We start from the raw sequence: 26,041 nt of genomic DNA, 5'->3' as shown, positions 1-26,041 counted from the left end.
AAAAGTCAGAAAAGTGGGCGTGTCCAGCTCTGTTTAGGGGGGAGTGTCGGAGAAACTAAAGTGGGATGGTGTAGGAGTGTCTATTTGGGCATGCGCGAGTTTCAGTCTCAAAACACACACACACACACACACAGGGGAGAAAGTGATGGTATTTACATGGACATCTGTAGTCGAATTATTTGCTAAATTATTAAATGGTGGACTTTAAAGAGCCCATATTATGGGTTTTTGAAAATTCCCCTCCATGTAGTGTGTAACACAGCTCTAAGTGAAGTGAAGTATCCAGCTAAGGCTTAAATCTGTTAGTGTACAGTGTTTAAAACTGTTGATTCATCTATAAAAGAGTCGACTCATAGTGCTTCAAACGAGTCGCCTTGATACCGACTCATTAGGTGTTTCGCCATGACGTACGAACGAAACCAAGTTATTCACGTGCACGCGCAAACCCGGGAGATTTCAAACCTGAAGCCCCGCCCTCTGACGCAGAAACCCAGACACAAACACACCCACAAACACACGCACACCCACAAACACACGCACACAAACATGCCGGTCGATTGAAGTCACACTGCAGATGGACATTATATTGAGTCTCTACCCAAAGATGAAACATCAGCATTATAACCAAGCAGTTGGAAACTTCTGGAAGCTACATGCTACAAAGAATACTTCATCTGAGTTTGTTAAAGGAAGGATCAGTAAAGAGTAACTGATGGACGTCAGGATGGGTTTCTTCCAATTCTCAAGTGTAAGTACGTGCGATTAAAGTTGTTGCCTCGTTTACTCTAGCTTGCAAATGTATTTAGTTGTGATTTGTTACTTGTAACCGCGTGTACTGTATCAGGTTAACTGGATATTTTATCTTATCGCGTGCAAAGTCACGTTAAAAACGCGACGCGTGCTGTTTGTTTATGGAGCTCCGTGCTAGAGTTCTGCTCCCGCGATTTATTCGGAAATTTATTCCCGCGCCGCAGAAATCTGGCGCGGGGACAGCCGCGGGAATAAATTTCCGAATAAATCGCGGGAGCGGTCGGTAACGGGTTTAATTTGGGACGGGAGCGGGCTGTCTAGCAATATCACAGATATTGCTATGCGAATTAGAAAGAGAGAGTCTGCGTGGTGCTTGTGTGTGTGTTAGTGCGCACGCGCGCGTATGAGAGAGAGCGAGAGAGAGAGAGAGAGAGAGCGAACGAACGAACGAACGAGCTTTGTGCTGTGTATGTGTTTAAACAGACAGCTTGGCTGTCTGGACTGTATACTGGGTGATTTTTGGTTGTGTTCTCCGCTCCGGGCCGGGGACCAGGCGCGGCGGGCAGAAAACGGAGCGGGTTTTCAGGCTAAAACCTGGCGGGTGCGGGCGGAAGCGGGAGCGTTGTCATCCGGAGGTGTGTGTGTGTTTTTGTGTGTGTGTGTGTGTGTGGTATGGCGAGTACACGACTGTCTCCTTCGTTCGGTTATCCGTGGCACTATCCACTCGCCATAGTGTGGCAGCTAAAATCCACGTCTACACTATCGAGCGTGTATGAACTGTGATTACTTTTTAAATTGCTGATTAGCTATTGGCCATTTCCCTCTCTGACTGAAGGCAGTCGACCAATCGCGACAGACTGTCATTGGTCCAATCAGCGCAGATTAGCTCCGCGCTAAGGAGGGGTTTGGGAACAAATGAATCACTGGACGATTCATACAGGAGTCGCTGGGATAATTAGCTAAAAATAAATGCAGATTATAAGACCATGAAAGTGTTTTTTGACCTTGCATGCATATTAGACTGTTGTTGGAGACCCTAACAACCAGGATATGACCCTATTTCATGTATAATATGGGCTCTTTAACTGCAGTTTGGCTCTTTCATTCAGGGAATTCATTCATGTCCCTCGCGACAAACGAGATATTTGATTGGAGGAGCTGCTCTAAGCGTGTATTTTTCATGCAATGTTTGATACCGCACAGCGAATGAGAGAAAAAAAAAACTCTGCATTTCCCGGAAACTAAGATGCACACGGCAGGTAGCGTCAGAAAGCCGCGTGTGTTATTCCGGTCACAAAATGCGGTGAAAACCCTACACGAGGTTAAAGTTTGGTTGTGGTGCTAACATGTTTACACTCAGTGCAATAGTTAACTTAGTTCGATACGAACAAACTGAATAAACAAAGAGCACTGGTCGCTCACTTACCAAATCTGTAGAGACAGAACAATCACCAGCAACTAGAGCCGCGTCTTTATTAAGAGGAGATTACAAGTGAATCCGGATCTCAGCGTTTGCAGATGAGAACAGCTCTCAGGTAAACAATGTTCCTCCTTAGACACGTAAGTTATTGTTGTCGAGCGTCGCGTACACTGTTAATCCACACGTGACTCCAGCTGCGCTCAGAGAGAGAAAATAAAAACAAAACTTCACTGCAGCAAACTATAAAAGCAACACTTCACGCTTGTTTTGCCAACACAACGTGGCGTCTCTGCCGTCTAAACACTGTGACTAATGAATATTAATGAAGTTGCACAATAAAGTGCGCTGATTGGTTTGAACCAAGCTTTACTCATGCATTAATGCAGCACACTGTAAGACGTAATAAGACACACTCTGGCACAGACGTTCAGTCTGCACGCCGGAATACACGCTATTATCCATGACGCAGCTTCAAAAATTTGTTTTAAATCGGAAGTACGAATTTGCTTGAAAAAACACAAAAAAAAAACAATTTACACTTTTTAGTGAAATATCTGTGTCCTAATAGTGTTTTTAGCAGTGTGGGACACATATACCACTGTCAACAGCTCAACACATGTGTTTTGGTGTTTCGTGACCCTTTAAAGCGAAGTTGTTGGGAGGGTACAATAAATAGTTTTTTTTTACAATCCTATTTGCTCTGATAATAAAAGAGAAACTTGGTGGTTGTAGCTGCAATGGCCGCTATTGTTGTTAGAGTAAGCACGTTTTTTACGCGTAAAAGTCCATACGCAAAATAGATGCAAATAAAAACGTCTTTATTTTCCAATCAACAGAATTCCTTTATCAATATTCCTTCATCTATATTACACTACTCATGTTACCTTAACTTGCGTTCAAAAACTGTGTGCTTCAATGCTCTCTTCCTCAATGCAGTGAAGCCGCAGTTATATACTCCCGTACTGACACCTGGTGGCCAATCGCCAATATCCAATGTATGGCTCCTACAATCATGACTTTCAGAAAACGGAAAGAGATAGTGTGAGACTGATAATGGCAACCAGAAGATAGAATAATGTCAGATGTACTGTCCTGCCCCTATAGAGTGGAGGAATATGGCGTCAATTTGAATGCAAAAACCTGGAAGCGAGTTAGCATTTTAGCAGTTCCGGTTTCCTCATCCTAAAGTCAATGTTTTTTTTTCTATGGGATTTCAGTTAAATCACTCAACTATATTTTTGCCACTTCAGCTCTCAAATGACAATTTAATTGAACAGCTTTTCGACCAGGGTGGCACGATGTTTGTTTAAATTCATTTTAGGCTCTGCGAGGGCATACTCTAGAGTCCAGTATAAATGAAACATAAATAGAAATACAATGCGTGACCACAGCATCTTTATGGTCACAGGTCTATGTAGTGATGTTTTTATTTTTTTATTTTTTATTTTTTTTATTGTGTTTTTGACAAAAGGTACAGTACATTAAAGTTATTCAATGATAAAGTTTTTTTTTTGAACCATACATAAATTTGAAAGAGACAAATGAACATAATAAAAATTATTATGAAAAGGAAATGCATTAAAAAGGAAATATATTAATTATAGTAAGAAATAATAATAATTAAAATGAGAATAAAATAAAAATAAATATACAAAAAAAATATAATAAATAAAATAAATAAATAAATAAATAAATAAATAAATAAATAAATAAATAAATAAATAAATAAATAAATAAAAAAGTGGGGTGGGGGTGGGAATTTATGGTTGGAGGAGTACATTAGTCTCAATATGAATTATTAGAGGGTCCCATGTTTTGAAAAATGTTTTGGTTGATCCTCTGAGAAAATATTAAATTTTTTCTGTTTTCAAAAATAGCATTACATATAAGCCAAGGTGACAGTTTAGGTGGCATTGGTGATTTCCACTCCATAAGAATTCTTCTTCTGGCTATTAATGTTACAAAGGCAAAGGTGTTTTCTATGTCTTTGGCAACATGGATGTCCTCATTTGCTACTCCAAAAATAGCCATTTCCATTTTGTTGAATTCTTAAATTAAAGGCTGAGTTTAAAATTGTAAATATTGAAGACCAAAATCGTCTCAGTTTGTCACATGGCCAGAACATAATGGTTAGGTCTGCCTTGCATGAGTTGCAACGATCGCATGTTTCATCTATATTGGGGTAGATTTTAGCCAGTTTGGTTTTGCTGTAGTGAATACGGTAAAGAATTTTCATCTGAATCAGATTAAGATGCGCACATGATGAAGTCTTGTTTATAATTTTAACTGCTTTATCCCGAGTTTCTTTAGAAATATTAATTCCATAGTGATTTATTTTAAGTCCAGATCACCCATCCCTACTATTGTCTCCTCAGGATGTTCTTCTGCTGGGTGAAGACTTGCTGTCGGAGCCGTATTACTGCCAGCTGGAGGCAGAGACGTGTCGGGTGTTCACCGAGCAGCTGGGTCGCTTTGCTCTGGTCGGGGAGTCGCTCAGTATGGCTGCTGCTAAACGGCTGAAACTGCTGCTGTTCGCTCCGGCCTACTGCTCCACGCTGGAGTACAACATCCGCGTCTACTGCACTGACGACACACAGGACCTGCTCAAGGTGAGGCTTTAAAGTACACGTGAAATCAAAACTGTATTGATGTTGTTAGCTCACATTGCTAGTTTTGTGGTGAACAATTCATCTGTGCATGTCATATGCACAATTGTTTGTCCTTGTAATCTAAGAGTGGAATCTGAAAATGCACTTCCTGTTTTTGCTTTCAATTAAATTCTCAGATTATGTCTGTCTGATGTAGTGGGCGTGGCTAACATCCTTAACCACACACCCCCCCCCCCCCATCTGTCAGTTTTGACAAACAGAAATGGTGAGCAGGAGGAGTCTGTTAGATTGGAATAACTCTCCAGAACCCTTTTCCACATCTTTCTGAATGAGGTGCCTACTTTACTTCATCCAATCAGCTTGCAGCAGAAAAAACAAGCTGCGCTTGTACAGAAAATAAAAATGGTCACAGCTTCCGGTTCATGCGGACTTTAGTGTTCACATAACACCTGCACTTAGATGGTTGAGCTAATAAGTGTAGCTGTTGATGAAGGCAGCCTTATTTAATAAAGACAAGAGTGTTTCTACGGGTGGTTTATCAAGTCCACTCACCTGTGCCAAGCACACTCAGGAATGCACAATGTTTGTTTTTTTGTTTTGTAGAGGTATGGAGTGTATATAAGGAGGTGTTTGGTTAAAAAAACTGGTGCATGTGTCTGTTAAAGTGTCAGACAGATGAATTAGTGTGGTTTCTACAGGTGGTTTATCAAGCCCACTCGCCTGTGTGAGGCACGCTTCAGAAATGCAGAATCTTTTCATTTGGATCTTGGCTCTAAGGTACTTATATTTGATTGATGTACTACCCAGCAAAATCATCCCAGTAAGTCTGAAATTACGAATTATTTAATTTTTTTTTCTGAGGTAGTAACCACACACACACACTTAATATATATATTAGGGGTGTCAAAATTAATAGTTTCTTTGGTGCACCGCGATGCAGATGCGGACAATTCGGTATCGGTTCAGTAATAATCATAACCGGTTATTATGTACTGACGTCATTTATCTCCTATGCACTCTCGTGAGGGAGGTGAGCGCCGGTATTTACAACACTCAGCCAACTCAGGGCCGGCCCGTAGCATAGGCACCATAGGCAAATGCTAAGGGCGCTGTATATTCAGTGGGGCGCCAGAAATGAGCGCGATTCAGTTGGTTTTGTTTTCGATATTCCTGACACACATTCAGTTATAAACGGCAATAACTCAAAAACCTCTCACCCTAAAAAGATCTAAAGTGTGTTTCCTACAGAAAGACAAAGCTGGTTATGTTTCACAGCTGTCTTTCTTTTTTTTTCGCTCAACATTACGAGCACTGCTCCGTTTAAGCCCTCGCAGTCTGCGTTTACTTTAGCCGGCAGAGCTCGCGCTGAGAGGAGCTCTCTGTAAGGGACTGTCGGAAAAGTGCTTATTTTTTTTTGTTTTTTTGTTTTTCTGCTACGTTCAGCGCGAGCTCTCCCCATTGCAAGGGCTTAAGTGTGTGTGTTTGTGTATGTGTGTGTGCATGTGTTTGTTGTTTGATGCTGTTTATGGTTGTGTATGTGTTTGAATGAGAGACAGTGTGTTGCTATGTGTCTGTGTGTTTATACAGACAGCTTGTTATAGCCTCCCCCCTAAAATATAACACTGTATATGGAAAGCATCGCCAATGCACCGAGATATCGAATTGAATCGAAGGCATGATAATCGTAACCGGACCGAACCGTGAGACCAGTATAGGTTCACACCTCTAATATTTATATATATATATATATATATATATATATATATATATATATATATATATATATATATATATATATATATATATATATATATATATAAATCAAATATGGAGAGTCTCAAATGTCTTTTTGTATAAGGAACTACTTTCTTCCATCATTTTGTCAGCAAAAACCGCTGCTCATTCACAAACGTCACTTTAGAGCTAGTGTTTGAATGACTCTCTAGCGTAATGTCTAAAGCAGTGGTTCTCGAACTGTGGTATGTGTACCCCTAGTGGTACGCAGGCTTCCTTCTTGTGGTACACGGAGGAATGAAATATGTCATGTACATGCTACACACATTTAAATATTTATCAAAAATGATGTATATAATATGCCATATATGACATATAGCCTATATTTCTGAGGTAATCTGCCATCTGCCAATGAAGTGCCATCAGTCTACAGAGATTTCCCAGTATTTTCTGTTGCAATAGGGAGATCACAATAATTAACCGTGAAAAAGCCAGAGTAAAGCAAGCACTACCATATTACTGTGATATAAATACAGTACTACAACATACAAAAGAGAGAAAGATCGACTGAGAATGTCACTTACTAGTTTTATAATGATTTGATCAGCTGTAGTTTGATATTTATGCTGAGTTTTTCCTCCCCTAATGACGTAATATGCAATCTCTTTGCTCTGCTAAATGACAGGGTAATGGCCACTGATGCACTGAATCTCACAAAATATATTTAAAATAGGCACTATCCTTATAAATAAACTGCACAGTTGCAATCTAAACAACTACATTCTCACCTAAAAAAGCCTCAAGAGTACATGATGTTGTCCAACAGCTGCAATATTTGTCAAACTGTAGTGAGTTTATGGATCTGCTGTCACTCTGTGTGGGCGGAGTAATACAGAAGGGTGAAGAGGCTGTACAAGTGCCGTTATTATCAGATCTGAGAATCAGATTTTTCTACTATCATGCAGCCCTAATTGTGCAATGTTGCTTAACATTTGATTATTACATGTGTACAACTTCTGTCAGTTTGACTCAGCAGAAAACTATAAAGCTCTGTATTGTATTTTTATATACTTGTATTTGATTATAACTAATGCAAATGCCATTCCCAACAAAATCATCATGAAATTTAAAATATAGCTGTTAAATTCATCTAAATATCACGACTAAATATTGCAATGTCAGGTTTATTTCTTCAGTATCGTCATGCATCACTAGGCCAAACACTTTTTTTTTTTTAATCTCCTTCAAGCACACACTTATTTTTTTTTAGCTCGCACTCCTAACAGATCAGGAATAATCAAGAGCTAATGCCAGAGCAGGCTCCCTGGAGGAGCGCGTCTGAGCAGACTGTTAAGATATCATTTGCATGCTTAATTAGTAAATGAAAAGGAGAGAGTCTCTGGCCGTGGCCCCTGAGCTCTTCTGTCAGAGTAAGAGATCTGTCCGCTGCCCGTCTCTGCCCACTCCTGCCCTCCACAAGCTGCCCGCCGGCGCCACACAGGTGGAACCATGCTGAGAAAGAGACACCAGGAGTGGAGTTTAAAATGAGCTCTTAACCACGCAGACGAGGAGTTTTGAGTGAAGCGCACTGCTTTGTTGCACATCTCCAACACTCACAAAAAGATCACTATTATTATTGTATTATTATAACGGTTTACATCAGTTTGCTTTAAGTATTAATGTGCAGTTTTTGTTATCATTATGCAAACATCAAGAAAAACTTTGGATTAGTTTGATTCATAGATTAGGCTCTGTTGGCTAAATGTATATTATATAAGAACTATTGATAACTGTACTTTTCCAGATGAAAAAAAAGGTTGGTTTGTTGGTTGTAGACTACACTAAATCATCAATTTGTTGAGTTTATGACACTGCCCCGGGCAGCACAGAGGCGAATTGGTTTGTCAACTCGTCTGTGTCAAGCTGTGACCAGTGTGAATAAATATCCATCTTTCAGTTAATATATGAGCAATATCACACTCGTAGCAGTGTGCTATGGCTGTATATCAGCACTGGTGTGATATTGCGTTTATACAACAGTTCGACGGCACAATCCTGTACACAAAAAAGAAAATCAAACACAGAGAGTCTAAAACCCCTTTTGTATTAGGAACTACTTTCTTCCGCCATTCATTCATATCTGCAGCTGACGTCAGAACAGCAGAAGCCATTACTAATTCACCAATGTCACTGTAGAGCTAGTGTTTGAATGATTCTCTATAGCGTAATGTGAAGCAACGCTTTTGGTGTGTGATCCCCTTAATGTGATGACAAAACAGCAAATTTTGCTCACATTTTAAGATAATAAGGCTGATTGTGACATGAAATGCCATCCGTCCAGAGAGATTTCTCACCAGACTGATGTTGTGTTTGCGATAAGGAGGGACAAGGCTGAATCCAGCTTCTTATTCGCAGCTTCTTATTGACTCTATCCAGTCCACCTTAAAGGGTCACGAAACACCAGAACACATGTTTTGAGCTGTTGACAGTGGTATATGTGTCCCACACTGCTAAAAACACTATTAGGACACCTATATTTCACTAAAAAGTGTAAATTGGTTGTTTTTGCGTTATTTCAAGCAAATTCGTACTTCCAGTTTGAAATGAATTTTTGAAGCTGCGTCCCGGTCATGACATAATAGCGTGTATTCCAGCGTGCAGACTGGACGTCTGTGCCAGAGTGTGTCTTATTACGTCTTACAGTGTGCTGCATTAATGCATGAGTAAAGCTTGGTTCAAACCAATCAGCGCGCTCTATTGTGCAACTTCATTAATATTCATTAGTGTCACCGCGTTTACGCCACAGAGACGCCACGTTGTGTTGGCAAAACAAGCGTGAAGTGTTGCTTTTATAGTTTGCTGCAGTTGAGTTTTGTTTTTATTTTCTTGCTGTGAGAGCTCAGAGTCACGTGTGGATTAACAGTGTACGCGACGCTCCACAACAATAACTTACGTGTCTAAGGAGGATTATTGTTTACCTGAGAGCTGTTCTCATCTGCAAACGCTGAGATCTGGATTCGCTTGTAGTATTCTCTTCATAAAGATGCGGCTCTAGTTGCTGGTGATTGTCCTGTCTCTACAGATTTGGTAAGTGAGCGACCAGTGCTCTTTGTTTATTCAGTTTGTTCGTATCGAACTAAGTTAACTATTGCACCGAGTGTAAACATGTGAGCACCACAACCAAACTTTAACCTCGTGTAGGGTTTTCACCGCATTTTGTGACCGGAATAACACACGCGGCTTTCTGACACTACCTGCCGTGTGCATCTAAGTTTCCGGGAAATGCGGAGGGTTTTTTTCTCTCATTCGCCGTGCGGTATCAAACATTGCATGAAAAATACACGCTTAGAGCAGTTCCTCCAATCAAATATCTCGTTTGTCGCGAGGGACATGAATGAATTCCCTGAATGAAAGAGCCAAACTGCAGTTAAAGTCCACCATTTAATAATTTGGCAAATAATTCGACTACAGATGTCCATGTGAACACAGTCACTTTCTCCCCTGTGTGTGTGTGTGTGTGTTTTGAGACTGAAACTCGCGCATGCCCAAATAGGCACTCCCACACCATCCCACTTTAGTTTCTCCGACACTCCCCCCTAAACAGAGCTGGACACGCCCACTTTTCTGACTTTTTCCAAAGTAGAGGTGTGAAAACACCCTGCTGAAACAAGGGGGTTTTATGGCCCTTTAAAAACCACGAGGCTTCCGTTTTTCAGCTTTTTATTCGCGCTCAAGAGAACACACTGAGCAAGGGCTTATTAGGCTGTTCTGGCGCCATCTTGTGGATAGACAACGTCAACCATCTTTGGCCGCAGACGAGGTCTCAGAAATTGTAAATATTTTAAAATAGGCACTATTCTTACATAGAAACTGCATAGTTGCAATTTAAACAACTACATTCTCCACTAAAAAAGCCTGAAAAGTACATTTAGTTGTCTAACAGCAGTCATATTTGTCAAACTGTAGCGTCTCTGCTTGTTGCTGGCTGTATGTGGGCGGAGTAATACACAGAGGTGAAGGGTGAAGAGGCCTTTGTGTTGTATGAAATGAAACGGTGAATATTCATTCATTCATTCATTTTCTTGTCGGCTTAGTCCCTTTATTAATCTGGGGTCACCACAGCGGAATGAACCGCCAACTCATCCAGCAAATTTTTATGCAGCGGATGCCCTTCCAGGCGCAACCCATCTCTGGGAAACATCCACACACACATTCACACACACACTACGGACAATTTAGCCTACCCAATTCACCTGTACCACATGTCTTTGGACTGAGGGGGAAACCGGAGTTCCCGGAAGAAACCCACGCAAACGCAGGGAGAACATGCAAACTCCACACAGAAATGCGAACTGAGCCGAGGCTCGAACCAGCAACCCAGCGACCTTCTTGCTGTGAGGCAACAGCACTACCTACTGCGCCACTGCTTCGCCCAAATGGTGAATATTTCATTGTTATTTTATTTAGGCTAGATTATTATTATCTTATTTAACAAATCAACACAATCTCACGGCAACTAGTGCGGCAACTTTGGTACTGAAGCATATAGCGGACTTAAGCACTTCACCCCAAAGGTTATTTGTTATGCTTTATTCCTTTAAATAATGTATCCCAGTTTTATTTTTATTGATTAATGAAGGACTTATAATGCATTGTTTATCTTTATTTACAAGTAGCAGTAAACTCGAGTTTGATAAATGGCATCAAAAACGTGTGTTTGGGAAAGAAAACGTTAGTTAACTAGTGCCATTTCCCTTAATTTAGCTGAAAATGAGCTCTGAAATTCCTTTATATTTTCATCATTCATTCAGAATGGACCTTCTGGTCACTCGGAAGGCGGTGAAATTATAAATTTGTGTCACTTTATCTTCACTGATAAGATATACAGCCAGCTACAACGTACCTATGTAACTCCCACGCAATGATACTTCCGGGTTTCTTCCCACCGCAGCATCGATTTCGCTTTTACAAATGGCGTCCGTGTAAAAACAGCCTATACCACCTGAAAATAGCAACATTTGTTTATTTATTTTATGTAATGACTAGTGCTGTCAAAATAAGTGCGTTAACGCATGCGATTAATTTGAAATAATTAACGCGTAAATAAAAAATTAACGCAATTAACGCAGTTGCAGGTTTTTTTTTACTTCCTGTTGTGGTGGACGTGTGTTCAACATGCAAAGAAATATGGATAAGGAAGGAAGCACTTTTGAGGCGAGCTGTCAAAGACTCTGCCTTTCAGCATGAGCCCTTCAAAGTTTCATTAAGTTTAGCGTGTTTCCTCATTAAACGCAACGAAAGCGTATGCTTTGCGTTGTTGTGTCAGAATCCTTGTGAAATACAGCCATACTTAAGAACGCTTAGTTTAAGGAAATTTGATGAACGCGATCATGCGTGTTCGATCTGAAGGGAGTCACTCCAGCGCGTTGTGTGTGTCTGTTTGTGTGTGTGTGTGTGTGTCAGGCCCGTTGAGGTTTGTCACGGGTTCAGTGAGTGACATATCTGAGTAGGGGCGTGTGCACGCGAGACATACCTGAAGAGCGGTGGGGGTGAGTTGAGCGCGACATACCTGAAGAGCTAGGAGGGATGCCGTGGAGAGTGCATTTGTGGGATACTCCTAGTCTTAGCAACTGGATTAATGTAAAGGACTGAGCAAAACTTTATAATTTTTACTTTATAATTAAGGTTCTCAAAACACAGCAATACAACATTACAATGAGTGCAACTGTTTGTATTCAATAGTTTACTATTATTATTATTATTATTATTATTATTATTATTATTATTATTATAACTTTCCATTTTCCATATCTGTAATGCCTGTATTTTGGCATTATTTTTTGCAGTGCACTTAGAATCCAACTTGGAAATCAATGTTTTCTTTATTGGCATTGATTGTTTTGAAATTTAAATGGCATTAACATGCCTGTGTTTTTATTTTTGTAAGAAATATGGATCTTGGTTTATTGTATGTTGTTTACATGAAGAAATCTGTGTTACAAGTTAAACACAAATTCTAATAAACAATTATACTTTGAATTTAAATAGGTTATGTCTTTCGTTTATATTAATTTTACATTTGAATAGCCAAAATTACAAGTTTCTGTCTTTTAAATGCGATTAATCGCGATTAATCTTTCAAAATAGGTGTGATTAATTAGTTCATTTTTTTAATCGATTGACAGTACTAGTAATGACACAAGATTTCATGCAATGACAGAGGATTTGTCAAAACATTTAGTTTTTTGCACTTCTAACACTTATAAAAACATCCTTTTGTTTTATTTTATATAAAGCATAACCTAGGTGTCGAGTTACTAATACAGATGTGCAGGGTTTTTTTTTTAACCCATGACCTCATTTTTATAGCAACCTTGCCTTTGATCAGCAGTGGCCTCTGCAGGGGAGCATCATACGTGGGCAGACTCAGTCATGCAGTGCTCTCCTGTAGAGATGCTTTCTGTCAGTCCTTCTGTAGTTTATTCATAAGACATGCATTATTCTATATGGGGAACTGTGTGCTCATTGTTAGTATGAAAAGGGAGACTGCTCTTTAGGCCATAAACATACTCTGAGAATAGCATATGCTAGGACCAGCATTATTAGAGTGTATTTGCGCTCATCCACTTTTTCAGTCAGGCTGGTTCTGGAGGTGTTTTAAAATATCTTCAATTGTTATAAAGCATGTACCAAGCAACCAACAAAGGTTAAAGATGCAAAACTGTAACTATGTAAAACTGTTTATTTAAAGTATTTACTTTTCACTCTGATTGGTAGAATTGTTCTGCACAGCATTGTGGGTAATGTAGTTTTGCTGTTCAAATTTCAAATTGAAACTTTTTTTTATTATTCACATCCTGGGGTATGATTAATTTCGGGCTTGACTGTATATAAGTAAAATTTCTTCAAACAGATTTGTTAAACGGAGCACGATGAAATTATTTAGGCCTATAACATCTGGCAAAGGGACTACCAATGAAAGCTAGTCCTTTGACTAATTTAGGTACATTTATGTTGTTGAGAAATGTTGATTAAGGTATGCTGTCTCTTTTTTGTGTAGAATGAATGCATGAATAAATGCATGCATGAATGAATGAATTATTGGAATGGATGAATAAGTGGATGAATGAGTAAAGGAAGCAATGAATTACTGGAATGAATGAATTAGTGGATGAAGAAATTAGTCATTGGAATGAATGAATAGAAGAAATAAATAAACTAATGAATGAATGAATGAATGAATGAATGAAATAATGAACGAACGAACGAATGAATGAGTTATTGAAATGGATAAATAAGTGGATGAAGGAATGAATTATTGGAATGAAAGAATAAAGGGAATGAATGAATGAATGAATGAATGAATGGATGAATGGATGAAAGGGTGGATGAATGAGTGGATGAAGGAATTAATTTTTTTAATGAATGGATTGAGGAAATTGAATAAATGAATGAATGAATGAATGAATGAATGAATGAATGAATGAATGAATGAGAGGATGAATGAATAAGTGACTGAATGAGTGACTGACTGACTGAGTAAATGAATGATTGAATGAATGAATGAATGAATGAATGAGAGGATGGACGAATGAATCAATGAATCAATCAATCAATGAACGAAGGAACGAACAAATGAATGAATGAATGAATGACTGACTGAAAAAGTGGATGAATAAATAAATAGATGAATGAATGAATGAATAAGCGAGTGAGAAAATGAGCAAATGAGTTAATAAATGAATAAGCGACTGAATGGGTGACTGAATGAGTGGATGGATAAATAAAGGGATGAATGAATGAATGAATGAATGAATGAATGAATGAATGAATGAATGAATGAATGAATGAATGAATGAGGGGATAAACGACTAATAAATAAACGAATGGATGACTGAATGAGGGAATGAACGACTGACTGACTGAATGAATGAATGAATGAATGAATGAATTAATGAATGAATGAATGAATGAATGAATGAATGAAAAGTTTAATCAATTATTGCTAAAAAACAATTTCCCAATAGAGAACAGGAATGAGTGTTTTATTTCCCGAACTACTGCACAGTAAAGCTCTTGAAGTTTGAGATCTGAACACACCCTTGTCATTTTATTACATATTATGCATGCAACTTCATGATTCTTTTGTCTCGGCATCTACAATATAAGACTAGTAACCTATACATAAACAAGATTCAGATTTTGGTTTTGCTGCTTGAAGTGTGAGCTTTAGTCCATCACCCACCTCTCGTGTTGATCCGACAGTGGCCACCGACACACATTCAGCAACACGCTTCTCATCTTTGGCAAAACGTTTGTAAAGTATGTTTGTGGTCTAACAGGTGTTTCACTCCCCGAGAGCCACATCTGAATCCCTGATTGACTTTCCTTCAAAGACACGAGGCTGATTTATTGTGATGGAATTATTATGCTAATCATCGCTGATAACAGAAGAGGATTTCAGAATTAGCATAGCGTTAGAAGCGTCGGTCATGACAGAGATGCATTGTTATTTTTATGCGACTTTTCCCACTATCATCTCGGGTGCATGTTAATTGCATTTTGATTGCCGCTGGGCCTTTTACATTACTTCCACACACACTAATGAATAAGACACCACTATTATTTTTGATGCTTTCATTGAGATAAGCAATTGTCACATTATACTAATACTTCTTTTCTAGTCATCGCTTTTTTCTTTTGCCGTGCCTAAAACAACAGCTATCTTTAATCTCCCAATTAAAGCACATTAAAACAATGTCATTGTCTTTAATCACAAGTATGACATTTTGGGACTCGCTGACATTTCAGATGCTTTCAGTATGCGAGTCTTGTGGGAACGATTAGATTAATATTTAATGTACAGCGGTCTGTTTTCAGAGCTGCTGCTTTTATTGTTGGCTGGCCACTACTACAGGACCTGTGCCAGACACTCGTGCATGCATACTTTCATATACATTTCACTACAGATTACAAAATGAATGCTTGTGGTCTTTTCATAATATCAGACCCTGAGAACTGTTATGGGATTCCATGAGACAAGACCACGAGAATTGTCCGGCACTAAAACAATGACTTTTAAAATCTGAGAAGATCAGCTGGGAAACCAGGTGTTTAACTGTCTCGATCATGCATCCTGAGCCTCGCTCTCTGCCCTCGACTTTACCTTCTCCACCAGAGCACCTCACTCACATTCCACAAAGAATGTCCAAGGTTTTGATATTGTGGCTCTATATTCATGTTTGGTGTCATTTTAAATGTCTCGATGTGATCGGTAAAGTGGTCTTAATTAATTAATCACTGTAATATTATACAATTTCCTTTCTACAGTGCATCTGGAAACTATTCGTAGCGCTTCACTTTTTCCACATTGTTTTTGTTACAGACTTCTTCCAAAATGAATCAAATTGATTTATTTCCTCAACATTCTACACACAATAACCCATAATGACAAAGTTTGACCATTTGAAGAGGCATACACCAGTCTTCATAAGCTCTCAGGGTTGACAGTGCATGTCAAAGCACAAACCAAGCATGAAGACAAAGGAATTGAGACAGGATTGTCTCGAGGCACAAGGCTTGGGAAGGTTACACAAACATTTCTGCTGCTCTGAAAGTTCCAATGAGCACAGCGGCCTCCATCATCCGTAAGTGGAAGATGGTTAACCACCAGGACTCCTCCTAGAGCTGGCCGGCCATCTAAGCTGAGTGATCGGGGGAGAAGGGTCTTACAGAAGAACAACCATCTGTGCAGCAATCCACCAATCAGGCCTGTATGGTAGAGTGGCCAGACGGAAGACACTCCGCGCCTGGAATTTGCCAAAAGGCATCTGATGGACTCTCAAGCCGCCTTTCCACTGCACACAACATTTGGACACGACTGTCGGAATACGCCCCCTTGTGGCAGTCACACAGAATTTTCAGTTCTGACTTGCACCATGGGAGAGAAGCTGTTCTCGCAGTGTCTGAAATAAAGGAGTGCAAAAGCAAGAGTTAGTATTCTCTGTGCGTTCACCATGATTGAATCAAGGAATAAATACTAAAAACAAAAATTTTGGAGACAACATAAAAATATATATATATATTACTTTATTACATACATTTATGAATAGAAATGGGTTTTTTTTATTTCAATATTGTAACGGCGGGGAGTGACACAAACAACTGGAGGTAAGATCCAACATGCAGGTTTATTCGTGTCAGGCAAGCAATGGTCAAATCAGGTGCAAACGGGTATGTGAAGGCAAATCCAGAGTCGTAATCAATATAAAGGCAGTAGGTCATAAGGCAGGCAGCTAAACAGCAGAACAAGGGTAAACAAGGCTAGGGTTTAAGCACGGAGAAAACAAGACAAGGAGAAACGCGTTGTAATGTCACTGAAAGCTAACAAGACTCGGCCAACTGGATGAGTAAATGTGGTTAATGTAGGGTGTGTAATCAGTCTCGGACAAGGTTCAGCTGGTGAGAATGTAATCAATCTTGATGAGTGAGCATGTGTGAGTGTAACCGGAGAGCATGTATGAATATGTAGTCCAGGGGAAGGCAGAAGTGTAGTCCTTAGTGTTCGTGTGAGAACCAGCGATCTCTGGAGAGCGATCGCTGGTTATGTGACAAATATAAACTTTTCTGATTCAAAAAAAAAAAAAACTCCTTTTTCTCATCACCTGCTTGAACAACTCGGGAATACGTCACATCCAGTCGGCCGGTTGCATACGGTCTAGTCGCAGGAGTTCAAATATTTCAGCAGCTCAATTCGGATCCAAATTTTCCAATCTGATCTCACGAGGAAACACAAGTAACTTACTTTTTCTAGTTCTTTCGTACGAAAATTAACAATTTTAAAAAGGAGGCGTGGCACCCAACCCGACCCCTAACCCCAACCGTCATTGGGTGATGAGCAAATCATACTAAGGGCCTACTCACACTATGCCATTCGTACCGTGCCCAGGCCCGTTTCCCGGATCGTTTGAGAAGTGTGAGTGCGCTGAATCGCGCTCAAGCACGGTTCACTTGGCCGGCCCTGGCCCGGTTGGAAGAGGTGTGCCTCAGCGCGGTACACTTGGGCTTTGGCGCGGTACGCTTGTGTGTGAGTGCAATACGCGCCAAAGCCCGAAACCGAAAGCGAGACGTGACTTTTAAGGGACTGTTTGATATGGATTTATTGATCATTCTTACTGTTCAGTGAACGCAACCTGCCGTAGTTTATTAAAGACGCAAACTCCACACAGCACGTCAGCTGCGCGCCTTCAGCAGACCTCCTCATTCCTGCAGCACGAGGGCTTTATGATTGTTTATGAGCGCCAAAAGTGGCGGATCTGTTCGGCGAAATATCTGACTGCGTGTCCCCGCATCCTTAAGGACTGTTTGGCGAAATATTTGGCGGCATATCAAACGACTGAAACGATATAACTAGAGAAATCTCCACTGTGCTGCTGAGTGAGAGCGTATGGCAAGCCGTTTTAGCATTTAAACCTTGTTCTGACTATCCATAAATATATTTAGAGATATCTCTAATTATATTTTGACTAGTCATAATTATAATTCGACTAGTCAGAATAACAATTAGAGATATCTGCAATTACAATTGTTCTAGTACGAAATCAGATTATAGATATCTGCAAATCTATCATGACTAGTCATATTCCTCCATTGACTTCCATTGAAAAATATTTGCAGATATCTCTAAATGAGTTTTGACTCGTCAAAAATCCAATTCAAGATATCTACAACTGTAATTCGACTATTAGTAAATTAATTAGAGATATCTTCAAATATATTTGTAAATATCTCTAAATATGACGAATTAAAGACATCTCCAAATGTATTATGACTAGTAAAAACTCAGAGATATCTCTAATTACAATTGTGACTAGTCAAAACTCATTTAGAGATATCTGCAAATATTTTTCAATGGAAGTCAATGGAGGAATATGACTAGTCATAATATATTTGCAGATATCTCCAATCTGATTTCGTACTAGTACAATTGTAATTGCAGATATCTCTAATTGTTATTCTGACTAAACTGAGTCTGGTTCTCTCAAGGTTTTTTTTCTTCACTCCCATCAGGTGAAGTTTTTTTTCCCTCTCCGCTGTCGCCACTGCCTCGCATGGTTCAGGATTGGTAGAGCTACGCATCGATGAATTGGCTCTTCAGTGTTTGAACTCTCAGTAATGATTAAATCACACTGAACTGAGCTAAACTGAACTGAACTGAACTTAAACACTAAAACCTGAACCACACTGTTCCAGTTACTGAACCACACTGTTCCAGTTACTATGACCATTTATGTGAAGCTGCTTTGACACAATCTACATTGTAAAAGCGCTATACAAATAAAGCTGAATTGAATTGAATTAATTATGACTAGTCAAAATATAATTAGAGATATCTCTAAATATATTTATGGAGTCAGAACAAAGATTTAAATGCTAAAAAGGCTTGCCATAGAGAGCGCTTCTGAACAGCGCAGCAACGATGACGTAAGCGTGCCGAGGCCCGATATGGTGTGAGCGCGGGCCGTCGGGGGAGACGGGTGGGGGAACAAGCGTGCTTTGGCCCGGTTCGAGGCAACTGTACCTAGTGTGAGTACGGCCTAAATTATACGAATTACAACGTACGAAGGGGCGAAGCAGTGGCGCAGTAGGTAGTGCTGTCGCCTCACAGTAAGAAGGTCGCTGGGTCACTGGTTAGAACCTCGGCTCAGTTGGCGTTTCTGTATTGAGTTTGCATGTTCTCCCTGCCTTTGCGTGGGTTTCCTCCGGGTGCTCCGGTCTCCCTCACAGTCCAAAGACATGCGGTACAGGTGAATTGGGTAGGCTAAGTTGTCCGTAGTGTATGAGTGTGTGTGAATGTGTGTGTGTGGATGTGTTGCGGCTGAAAGGGCATCCGCTGCGTAAAAACTTGCTGAATAAGTTGGCGGTTCATTCCGCTGTGGCAACCCGGGATTAATAAAGGGACTAAGCCGACAAGAAAATGAATGAATGAACAACATATGAATTCATACGAATTAGCCACTAAATTAAAAAGTTACGAATTACCGTGAGATTGCGTTGAATTTTCCGCGTACTGAGATGATCGGAACTCCACGCAGCTCCTGAGCTACTCTCCTTTGGAAATGAATGACTCCCGGTCTGTCGTTTGTCGTGTGCAGTGGAAAGGAGGCTTCAGACCATAAGAAACAAAACTCTCTGGTCTGATGAGACTCAAATTGAACTCTTTGGAGTGAACACCAGGCGTTACATTTGGAGAAAACCAGACACCGCTTATCACCAGGCTAATGCCTTCCCTACAGTGAAGCATGGTGGAGGCAGCATCATGCTGAGGGGCTGTTTTTCAGCAGCAGGAACTGCTGAACAATGGTACATATGAGACACACACGACATGTATACTGGCCTCGACTTACATGGGGACAACATGAAGGAATTATGTGGAACCCAGTATTTTTTACACTGTATTTTATTAAACCCAAAGACACTTCCTTTAAAACAAATGTACAACCTCCAGATGTAAATCAGACTCTATTAATACATACTTGAGCCACAACACTGACCTAACAATGCCGTCTCTCTACAGCACTTGACCTTTCAATACAGCAAGATTGGCAGAACGAGCATGAGCATCCAGATTAAAGTGCGCTCACATCAACATGTACTGACGGAAGTTTGAAGCAGCAGCAGATGAATGTTTCGGGTTCACTGGTTTATCTGGCCCGTCACCAGGCAGTGGATTGTAAAATATCCTCTCGTTTCAGAGATGGATGAGCGATGACCTTTGGTGCCTCTTTCCCAAATGTTGTTCACATTTAATCAAGACCCGTGTGATATTCCCTTCTCCCTACAGACCTTTCAACCCAACGTCTGGTGTTTTCAATCTGCTGACTGCGCTAGAAACAAATAGACAGAGAGAGAAAGAGCAGGCGTTCACATATTTGACCTTTTTTGTAACGTCTGAGCATAATTTGTGCGTATGAGCATGCATTGACTATGCTGGAGGATAATCCTCGAAGTGACGCATGGCTTTAAGTGCTGTCATAACATTTGAATAGGCTAAATGTAAGATTTGTTTATGTATTAATTGCTGTTTTATAATGTGTGAACAGATTTGAACCCTTGTGTGCAGTTGGGGATGTTTTCATCCACTCTGGGGGGATTTTGAGTCCTAATTTGACAACAACTTTCTCTGTGTTTCAGAAAATGTAATGATTTTTGGTGGGAAATCTTATTTTAACAAATTTGTTTTTTTGGAAAATGCTTTGAAAATTAGCAAAGATTAAACAACAGACTCTGGGCGGATATGCTACCCTTTCGTTAACGTGGATGTTTTGCCCCATTGACTTTTTTTGATTGTGAAGCCACATAGATCACGGATATGGATTGGACGGAAGATACCCTTATTCAGATAAAACAAAAATTCAATTAATGGTTTCAACACATAAAACACAACAACACAGATCAAACTTTATGACTCATTATAGGTGCATCATTTTTAAAAATACTCAGTGGCAAAATTTTGATGGTTGTTTGTCGCCACCTGTTGGTTAAGCCATGTAATTGCTACAACATTCACCAGCATCAAGTTCCATTAAACTGTGAATTTAATCTTTACCATAAACATCAGTGTTTATATGTGGGCTATATACTGTTATTTAATTGATTGTAACTCATTAAAAAAAGTGTAAAACCTGAATCTCTCTCGATCAAAAGCAGATTTGACTGCAGCGCTTCATTATCATTTATCTTTCATATTGTGTGGGTTTAAATTGAGATCACGATCCACTAATGTTTAATTGTGAAGCTTACACTGAATGCCTTTATGCAGGCAAACAAACAGTGGCAGAAAAAAACTTTCATTAATAAGCTAAGAAAGGCATTTAGGTCCCACCACAACTTTCATGTTATTGTTATATTTTACACGAAAGCCAAAATAATTTGAAACTATTTGAATGACGTGAGAGGCGATCTCTCTGCAATTGTTATAAATATTGGATTAACCTAACAAAAAAGTTATTAATCCGTGGGTCACGTGCGTTCCGAACTGTGGGTTGTGATCTGTATTACCAGATCCATTACATCTCTAGTTACCACACAACAAGACTCAGCAATGTGTGTGTAAGAGGTAAATGTATAGTCCATGTTATCAGTCTATGATTCGTTTCCAGTTGTGTGTGTGTGTGTGTGCAATCAGAAAGAGAACTGGAGCTGGTGTGTGTGTGAGGTGCATGATGGGATTTAAAGGCTAGTTGTATGACAGATTTGTAGTTCTCCAGTGATCTGCAACTGCTAGATCGCTGGTGATTGTGACATATAGTAGCAATGAGCAGTATTGTATTTTTGACAATATCTTTAATCTGAGCTGATGCAGATGTATTTTCTTTTTGTGTGTTTTTAGAATCATTTATTTACTGGTTAATTTATGGAGGCCGGTTTGAGATTTACTTCCTCTAAAGTGTTATAAGAAGACGCTTTAGATAAAAGAATATAAAATGAGCTGCAGTTCACTTAACGGCCACCGATGTCGCTAATGACAAGAGTTTCTGAATTCCACATTTAGCCTCTTTAACAAGACAGTTGGCTTCGCTATCCGACAACAAAACAAAGCCTGTGTGCTATTTACTGCTGCTCTGATTGTCAGATTGTGGCATGCTCGTTTGGAAAGTATGCCGCTTTCGTTTGGAGTTTTTAATCAGAGAGCGCACTCAAGGGAGGGAAATATTTGAGGTGATGGGTGGGAGGGAAAGACAGAAAGAGAAAAATAACCTCATCACCAGCTGGAGAAAACTCTCCGACATATGTCTGGGTGATTTACATCTGTGAAATGTTTGCCTCCATCATTCAGATCTCTTTTCTGACTTTTCCGACTCGCTCAGAAAGTGCAAGGTCTGTTTTCTCACGCTTGAGAAGTCGTGGAAGACGCCAGGCGGAAATGAGTCAATGTCAGTCACTTTGTTATGCTATCTTATCTTTATGCGCTGCCAGACAGTTGAGATTAAGTTGTTGGAGAATGAAAGAAATCTTTTATTACAGCGGCTCTATTCTGTCATTAAAATCAAAGCCTTTTTATTTCCCTCACTGATTTAAGATGTTGCGTAACAAACTTGTCTCAGTGGTTGTTAATTTACGGCGTGCTCATTTTCATTTTATACGGTGTGATGGTTATTTCTTGTACCTTATTACTGGTAAGCCAATGGGGACAAAATGTATAGGACCCACTCTGCATTCATGTTTAATAGCTTTTTATTTGAATAGCTCTGTGATGCTGTTACTTGAATGGATTTATTAGTGTGCATGCTAGAGCAGGCTTCACTATTACTATTGCTCATACTGAGAGTTTTAGATCTGGACCAATATTAAACTCTGGAGTGTGTCACTCTTGAACATTTCTGACTTGACCGCACCATCACCTTAGCAACTACACAATGCACCGTAGCATCTATCTAAAGAAGTTCAGCAACATTACCCTAGCAACCACCCTAGCAACCACACTAATATTCTAGCAACTATTTAGCTACAAGCTTGACCGTGACCTTGTAACAATCCAGAATAGAAGACCCTAGCAACAACACAAATTTCTCTATCATCTATATAGCAAGAAGCTTGACCGTAACCTGGTATCAATCCAGAGTAGAACACCCTAGCAACCACACAAATTACTCTAGCATTTAGTTACAAGCTAACCCGTAGCTTAGGAACATTCCAAAACACATCTGCCTAGCAACCATACAAGTTACTCTAGCATCTATATAGCAAGAAGCTTGACCATAACTTAGTAACAATCCAGAGTAGAACACCCTAGCAACCACACAAATTACTCTAGCATTTAATTACAAGCTAACCCGTAGCCTGGTAACATTCCAGAACACATCTCCCTAGCAACCAAACAAGTTATTCTAGCATCTATATAGCAAGAAGCTCGACCGTAACCTAGTAACAATCCAGAATAAAAGACCCTAGCAACCACACAAATCAAAAAACAGTTATTTAGTTACAAGCTTAACCTAGAAAGAATCCAGAATAGAACACCCTAGCAACCACACAAATTACTCTAACGTCTATATAGCACCAAGCTTAACCGTAACCTAGTAACAATCCAAAATAGCACACCCTAGCAACCACTCAAAGCATCCTAGCATCTATATAGCAACAAGCTTGACCATAACCTAGTAACAATCTAGAATAGAAGACCCTAGCAACCACAAAAATTACTCTAGCAGCTATATAGTAACAAGCTTGATCGTAACCAGGTAACAATCCAGAGTAGAACACCCTAGCAACCACACAAATCATCCTAGCATTTAATTACAAGCTAACCCGTAGCCTGGTAACATTCCAGAACACATCTCCCTAGCAACCATACAAGTTATTCTAGCATCTATATAGCAATAAGCTCGACCGTAACCTAGTAACAATCCAGAATAAAAGACCCTAGCAACCACACAAATCAAAAAACAGTTATTTAGTTACAAGCTTGACCTAGTAAGAATCCAGAATAGAACACTCTAGCAACCACACAAATTACTCTAACGTCTATATAGCACCAAACTTAACCGTAACCTTGTAACAATCCAAAATAGCACACCCTAGCAACCACACAAAGCATCCTAGCATCTATAAAGCAACAAGCTTGACCATAACCTAGTAACAATCTAGAATAGAAGACCCTAGCAACCACAAAAATTACTCTAGCAGCTATATAGTAACAAGCTTGATCGTAACCAAGTAACAATCCAGAGTAGAACACCCTAGCAACCACACAAATCATCCTAGCATTTAATTACAAGCTAATCCGTAGCCTGGTAACATTCCAGAACACATCTCCCTAGCAACCATACAAGTTATTCTAGCATCTATATAGCAAGAAGCTCGACCGTAACCTAGTAACAATCCAGAATAAAAGACCCTAGCAACCACACAAATCAAAAAACAGTTATTTAGTTACAAGCTTAACCTAGTAAGAATCCAGAATAGAACACCCTAGCAACCACACAAATTACTCTAACGTCTATATAGCACCAAGCTTAACCGTAACCTAGTAACAATCCAAAATAGCACACCCTAGCAACCACTCAAAGCATCCTAGCATCTATATAGCAACAAGCTTGACCATAACCTAGTAACAATCTAGAATAGAAGACCCTAGCAAACACAAAAATTACTCTAGCAGCTATATAGTAACAAGCTTGATCGTAACCAGGTAACAATCCAGAGTAGAACACCCTAGCAACCACACAAATCATCCTAGCATTTAATTACAAGCTAACCCGTAGCCTGGTAACATTCCAGAACACATCTCCCTAGCAACCATACAAGTTATTCTAGCATCTATATAGCAATAAGCTCGACCGTAACCTAGTAACAATCCAGAATAAAAGACCCTAGCAACCACACAAATCAAAAAACAGTTATTTAGTTACAAGCTTGACCTAGTGAGAATCCAGAATAGAACACTCTAGCAACCACACAAATTACTCTAACGTCTATATAGCACCAAGCTTAACCGTAACCTAGTAACAATCCAAAATAGCACACCCTAGCAACCACACAAATCATCCTAGCATCTATATAGCAACAAGCTTGACCATAACCTAGTAACAATCTAGAATAGAAGACCCTAGCAACCAAAAACATTACTCTAGCAGCTATATAGTAACAAGCTTGATCGTAACCAAGTAACAATCCAGAGTAGAACACCCTAGCAACCACACAAATCATCCTAGCATTTAATTACAAGCTAACCCGTAGCCTGGTAACATTCCAGAACACATCTCCCTAGCAACCATACAAGTTATTCTAGCATCTATATAGCAATAAGCTCGACCGTAACCTAGTAACAATCCAGAATAAAAGACCCTAGCAACCACACAAATCAAAAAACAGTTATTTAGTTACAAGCTTAACCTAGTAAGAATCCAGAATAGAACACTCTAGCAACCACACAAATTACTCTAACGTCTATATAGCACCAAACTTAACCGTAACCTAGTAACAATCCAAAATAGCACACCCTAGCAACCACACAAAGCATCCTAGCATCTATATAGCAACAAGCTTGACCATAACCTAGTAACAATCTAGAATAGAAGACCCTAGCAACCACAAAAATTACTCTAGCAGCTATATAGTAACAAGCTTGATCGTAACCAAGTAACAATCCAGAGTAGAACACCCTAGCAACCACACAAATCATCCTAGCATTTAATTACAAGCTAACCCGTAGCCTGGTAACATTCCAGAACACATCTCCCTAGCAACCATACAAGTTATTCTAGCATCTATATAGCAATAAGCTCGACCGTAACCTAGTAACAATCCAGAATAAAAGACCCTAGCAACCACACAAATCAAAAAACAGTTATTTAGTTACAAGCTTAACCTAGTAAGAATCCAGAATAGAACACTCTAGCAACCACACAAATTACTCTAACGTCTATATAGCACCAAACTTAACCGTAACCTAGTAACAATCCAAAATAGCACACCCTAGCAACCACACAAAGCATCCTAGCATCTATATAGCAACAAGCTTGAC

The 26,041-nt window shown here is 39.6% G+C and overlaps 2 protein-coding genes across 5 annotated transcripts in view; one reads left to right on the top strand and one right to left on the bottom strand.

The window, feature by feature from the left end:
• The window catches only part of unc5a (unc-5 netrin receptor A), a 716,311-nt gene that overhangs the window by 480,458 nt on the left and 209,812 nt on the right, over positions 1-26,041 (top strand). For all 4 annotated transcript variants that reach the window (XM_087280938.1, XM_087280937.1, XM_087280936.1 and 1 more), the window contains one exon: positions 4,546-4,779. In XM_087280938.1, coding sequence (XP_087137064.1) covers positions 4,546-4,779 — 234 coding nt within the window. The remainder of the gene's footprint in view (positions 1-4,545; positions 4,780-26,041) is intronic.
• The window catches only part of rnf44 (ring finger protein 44), a 325,815-nt gene continuing 309,145 nt past the window's right edge, over positions 9,372-26,041 (bottom strand). Inside the window, exon 6 of the transcript XR_015506912.1 lies at positions 9,372-9,491. The gene's annotated coding sequence lies outside the window, so the exon portion shown is untranslated. The remainder of the gene's footprint in view (positions 9,492-26,041) is intronic.

The sequence above is a fragment of the Danio rerio genome, chromosome 14 (genome assembly GCF_052040795.2).
Source record: "Danio rerio strain M-AB ecotype USA chromosome 14, GRCz13ab, whole genome shotgun sequence".
NCBI lineage: Eukaryota > Metazoa > Chordata > Actinopteri > Cypriniformes > Danionidae > Danio > Danio rerio.
The sequence above is the reverse complement of the archived record's forward strand: the minus strand, read 5'-3'. Positions and strand labels throughout refer to the sequence as shown.